At 35.0% G+C, this 6,000-nt stretch overlaps 1 protein-coding gene across 6 annotated transcripts in view; it reads right to left on the bottom strand.

The window, feature by feature from the left end:
• AASDH (aminoadipate-semialdehyde dehydrogenase) overlaps positions 1-6,000 on the bottom strand; it is a 34,249-nt gene that overhangs the window by 10,465 nt on the left and 17,784 nt on the right. For 4 of the 6 annotated variants that reach the window (XM_006757793.2, XM_006757791.2, XM_015560086.1 and 1 more), the window contains exons 8-11: positions 5,551-5,723; positions 4,701-4,893; positions 3,989-4,104; positions 2,113-2,908 (exon numbers count right to left, since the gene is read on the bottom strand). In XM_006757793.2, coding sequence (XP_006757856.1) covers positions 2,113-2,908; positions 3,989-4,104; positions 4,701-4,893; positions 5,551-5,723 — 1,278 coding nt within the window. Of the gene's footprint in view, positions 1-198; positions 2,909-3,988; positions 4,105-4,700; positions 4,894-5,550; positions 5,724-6,000 lie in introns of all 6 variants that reach the window. The other 2 variants (XR_001512860.1, XM_006757794.2) reach the window with 2 other exon arrangements.

The following is a 6,000-nucleotide window of genomic DNA, read 5'->3' as shown; positions in this document are numbered from 1 at the left end:
CCCGCCTGGCAGTTAAGAGGTTTTATTCCCTCCCTAACTTCAGGGGAAAATCCCTACCTAGGGAAACAACCTTTCTCGGAGAGGTGACCTTGGTTAAAACACATAGTGCCAAGAAGGTGAGCAAATATATTAAGAACAGTATGCCATATATGCCAGGTCCCTTGAAACAGCAAGGATGGACTGGCTCCCAGCAAAAACCTACATTTACCATACAACCTCCCCCTCCTAGGTACTGACCTAAGTGAAACAAAAACTTATATTCATACAAAATCTTGTTCACAAATGTTTCTTGTAATTACTCATAATTACTAAAAACTGGAAATAACCCAAATGTGAATGGATAAACAAACTGTGGTACATCCATACAATAAAATAGTCAACAAACAGGAAACTACTTATACATACAACTAAAGGCCTGATGCACAAAATTTGTGCAAAGGGCTTGGCCCCCACAGCTGCAGTGGCTGCCTCTGCCTCATCTGGTCTAATTAACATATTATGCTTTTATTATTTTAGGTAATATGGATGAATCTCCAACACATTGTGCTCAGTAAGAGAAGTCAGACTCAAAAGTTACATATTGTAAGATTTCATTTATATGACTTTCTGGAAAAAGCAAAACCAGAGGGACAGAAAACAAATCAGTAATTACCTGGGGGTTAGGGGTAGCAGGAAAGAGGACTAACAAGTGACACAGAATTTTTTGGAGTAATGAGCTCTTGGTGGTGGTAATGATTACATGAAGGTATGCATTTGTCAAAACCCAGAACTATATATTAAAAGGGTGAGTTTTACTGTATATGAATTATATATTAATTTTAAAAATGTTTAAAGTACTAAGTGACCACCATGTGCCATAAGCTTTGAGTCAAGACACTTGGGATGCAAACAGTAACTTCAACGAGCTGACTTACATGCATGGGGATTACCCATGATTCACATGTGTAACTCAACATTTCCTGTAGCATAATTTTCAAAAAGTAGATGTTCAAAAGGAAAGGATGAAACGCAGATTCAAGTAGATCCCAGACAGGAGAGCACAAGTAGGGGAAATATATTTCTAAGCACTTAGTCTGAAAAGTTTTGATGAACAGATTCCATAACTACATAAAGTGAAACCTAACATAGTTTGGGGAATAAAAAGGAGGCATTACACTTAGACCCTCATATTCCTAGTAGAGTAGAAGTCACCCATACTTTAATGAAACTGGGTAGCAGTAACACTTAATGAGCACTTAGTCTGTGCCTACCCATGTACTAAGAGATTCATAAGCAATTATGTCATTTAATCTTATCAAAAGCTCCAAGATGATTGTGGTAGTTTTAAAATTTGTCCACAAATTATTTGATACTCTTCCTTTAAGAGCTTAATCTCCCACCCTCCCCAACACCCCTGAGGGTGGACCAGACTAATGATGTACTTCTAACGAACAGAATAAAGCAAAAGTGATGATATGCAACTTTGGAGACTAAGTCATAACATTCCTCCTCATTCTCTCATTTGGATCACTCACTCTGAGGGAAGTTAGCTGCCAGGTTATGGGGTAGTCAAGCAGCCTATGGAAAGGACCATGTGTCAAGAAACTAAAAGCTTCCTGCCAAGATCCAACAAAGAACTACAGCTTCCCGCCAGCAGCAATGTGAGTGAGCAGATTTTCCAGTCCAAGTCAAGCCTTCAGATGGCTGCAGCCGTATGAGACTCTGAGCTGGAATTTCCAGCTAAGCTGCTCCTACATTCCCGACCCACAAAAACTGTGAAATTCAATAAATATTTGTTGCTCTAAACCATTAAGTTTTGAGATGATGTGTGACACAGCAACATGTTTTATTTATTATGCCCATGAACTCAAGAGAAAACTGAAGTTCTAAGAGGCTCAGCAACTTGTCGAAGGTCACAGAGCTGGTAACAGCTTTCCAGCTCGGTTCAAATCCAGGGACTGATCCCATGGCCCACACTGTGAGAATCAGCACATGCTGAAGTATTCTTCTTCAACAACAACTAAATCCACCATATACAAGTTTTTTTATTATCTGTTAGTCCGAACTAGTATTATCATAAGGTAATTAAATTTAACTCTATAAACCTCAAATTCAGAAACTTGCCCAACTTACCTACTACAATAAAGTTTCCGCACTTAGACACACATGCTGAGGATTCAATTCGATCTCCCAAAAGCTGTTCCCATTTCACCTTCCCAGAATAAAGGTCAACTGCCATCATTCTATGAGAATGGGAGCCAATGTACACAGTTGCAGATGACTTATCGACAGCTGGTATTACGACGAGAGGTGAAGCATCTACACATTTGCCTGTGTCTGCCCTCCACCTGACTCGTAATTCCATTGTCTCAGCCGTTATCACAGATGTTCCATCTTCATAAACTTTTTCAACACATGTTGAATCTTCTGACTGCCCAAGAAGAGCTGGAGGATTTAAGCTTTTCACTTTTTTAACAGCAGTCTGTGAAATTAAATCAGAAGAATAGGCTGCAGGGCAATGTTTTAACTTAGTTAAAAACTTAGTAGCATTCACAGACAAAATCTGACTCCCTCTGCTCAGTGCCATAAAAGCATTTATCCCATTGTCTAAATTTAAAGGCATGTCTGACTTCTGATGTAAAGATTTTCCAGTGGTTTCCTCTTGATTAACGTTGCTGAATTTTCTTTTAGTGGCATAATTCTCACGAAATGTCAGATCTTCATCTGGAAATACTGTTTGAAGGATGTGATTGTAAATCTCTAAAATGGAATTGCTAAGGATAATTTCCAGAAGCCCAGGTACTGATGTGCCAACAAGTTTTTCAATCTCATTGAGGAGCCGTATGGACTTCAAGGAATCTCCACCACTATTTAAGAAGAGTGACTCATCAGGAACCTTCAAAGAATCTTCTGAGAGACTCAGAATAGACTACAAATGAAAGAAGGGAGAAATATGGTGAAATAAGGGACCAGACCAAAAAAATTCAACATTCACAGGTATATATAGATAGTATCTACATTAATGAAATGAACATAAGACACACAAAATATTTTAATAATTAAAATTTAAAATTATATTTTTATAGTAAAGGAGACCATCTTTATGCTACCAATTTTATCGAAAACTTACTCTAAAACTTCAAATTACACTTCCCTTTGAGCAGTTTTCCTAACCATAAAATAGGGAACAGAATTATAAAAACATCTGATTCACTAATTATAAAGTTACTAATATCTGCTATTTCTATAATATGAGAATAATGTTTATCTTCATTTGCTTCATATAAATCAAAATTTAAAAATAAAGTGGATTAAGACTCTTATCTAGATATCCCTTATTTTCAGACCACACCATACCTATAATTACACCCTCTTTTCAGAACCCCTTAAAAAACTCCACATTTTATGTAAGAAAAATTGTATTGAGTTATTATGGTTGTAATAAAAAATACCTATATATTTCAAAAATTATCATAAATATGAACATTAGTCTATGACGCAGCTCAAAGCAAAAAATCGGCTGAGAGATGGCTTATATCTCGAAAAACTCGTTAGTCGGGACACTCGTAAGTCAAGGCCCCACTGTATATATAAATTCCTTTAAGCAGAAACATACCTGTTGCAGCTGAAAGTACTTCTAGAATAATGATGTAATAAGCCCTTATACAATAGATGATGTATAGCAAAATTTAGCTATTTCCTCAACTCTTGACAAAAGTGTTACTACACTCCACTGGCCTTTAGTTATGTCAAGATAGGTTTTGTCTACTTATGCCTTTTATGTCTACCTCACTTCCAGTAAATTTCTTTATAGGGAGCTTACTCTAATCTTATGGTAGAGAACCTAACCTATTTTAATACAAATCGAATAAATGGAGCTATACTTCTTACCACCTGGGCAGCAATAACATTCTTACCAATTTTTTTCAGACTTATTACAATGCTATCATTCCCTAAAGATATTAAATGACCCCTTTACAATAGCAAGTTTGTATCTTAAAAGGTGTACCTTCCACAAATGCTGTAATTTTCCCCAAAGTTCCTCTTTTCCTTTGAGCTTATGCTCAGACTTCAAGTTTATGTAGTTTAAATAGATCTTGTTTAACTCAGAAACATCAATTTTGCCTTAATGTGAAAGAGAAATACTTTTTAAATTTATGCTAAAATCTTCATTAGTCACAAGAATACATACATTTTTTCAGTGTAAATGTTAGAAATCCTATAGAATAGTTTCTCATAGATAATCAGTTCTAAAGAAAGTAGTACCATGCTAACAAGAATATAATGGGTAATAAATACACAGATAAGAAATAAGACTAATGTCCCTCATTTAAAGAGTTAAAGAATTGGCACTATTAACCAAACAATTATTGCAATTTGAAGTAAATATTAAATAAAGATGAAATTGGGAGAGCAATATAATATGGTAATCAAGAGCAAATGTTTTGAAGTTAAACACAACTTCAACTCTACCACTAACCAGCAATGTGATTTTGGGAAAATTAGTTCTTTTTAAGCCTTACTTTCCACACCTGCAAATAATACCTCCTCACAAGATTTTCTGGAGATAAAATGTCCTCATTTATACAAAGCATTTAATGGAGAGTTTACCATATTATATTCTACTACTTCTAAAAAAGGATTTGCATGGCCTTTAAACTACTTATGAATACAATTAGTATCTTTTGGCACTAAACCATATCTGCTTTAAATTATTTTACCATGAGGTGTGAATGGTAGAGAGTCAATCAGCACCAGCTCATCCGGGATTGCATGGCTTGGAAGATGTGTCTCTAGTTCTTTAAAGATGTAATTCTTTACTAACTCATTTTTTGACACCATGAACAGAATTAATTTCTCCTGATTATACCATATAACTGCACATGACTCCACTTGTTGAAGTCCTTCAGCAACCTATGAAAGAGATTATCCCAATTTACCAATGAGGACATTTTTATTTTATTTTATTTATTAAGTTGATTGGGGAACATCGGTTAACATGAACATATAGGTTGGTTTCATGTATGGGCTTCTATATTACAAGATCTGTATACTGCACTGTGTGCTCATCACCCAAAGTCAAATCTTCTCCCTGTCACCTTATATTAGGACCCCCTTCTCCCCGACCCCATCCCCTCTGGCAAGCACCACTCTGCTATTTGTGCTCTTAAGTCCCAGTGAGGACATTTAAAAACAAACTTCCTAAATGCTCAAACTTATCCTGCCTGAAATCAACACAGTCAAATTAAATTGTGAAATACACTAGAGATTTTTTATTTTATTTTGCTATTACTATTATCAGAACACAGGGTTCTTAACATTTTTTCAAAAATAATAGCTTTTATAGCAAAATAAGCCAACTGATATTCAGTTAACAAAATCCAATTAGTCACTTCATGCTGGCAACAAAGGGCATGCTGAATTATCCATGCCTAATATTGTAATTCATCACTTTTTCAAAAATCTTAGACTTAAATGATACTGACAGAAAGTCCTGGCATAGATAATTATTGGTGGCTGCCTCTAGTATCTGCATATATTAGTAGATACTTAATATTTAAATAATTCTACCTGTTGCACAAGTTCAATGTTAAGACGTTTGCCATGACGTTTGATCTGACTGTCCTTTCGTCCCAAGAAGAATAACTCTCCATCTTTCACAGTTACAAAGTCGCCTGTGGCTCGCATTGTGCCAAGTGGTACTGTCACTTCACCATCAAGAAAACATACTCTGTTTCTGCCACCTCCACAAGATATAAACATCAATGTAATAAAAATAAAAAAATATGGAAAATATATTAAAACCATCAACTCAATAATATCCTCAAAAGTTCAGTTACTCAGTTTCAAATTTTTAATATTTATAAGAAAAGGGGCTCACTTTTAAATATTATAAAATTAGAGGTAATAACCACAAGTAAAATTATAAAAAATTTTATTTCTAAAATCATAGATGTGACTTTAAAAAGTCTAACAACTCTGACTAAATAGAATATTAGCTACAAATATAAAGGTCTAAGT

Source organism: Myotis davidii, unplaced genomic scaffold, assembly GCF_000327345.1.
Source record: "Myotis davidii unplaced genomic scaffold, ASM32734v1 scaffold173, whole genome shotgun sequence".
NCBI lineage: Eukaryota > Metazoa > Chordata > Mammalia > Chiroptera > Vespertilionidae > Myotis > Myotis davidii.
The sequence above is the reverse complement of the archived record's forward strand: the minus strand, read 5'-3'. Positions and strand labels throughout refer to the sequence as shown.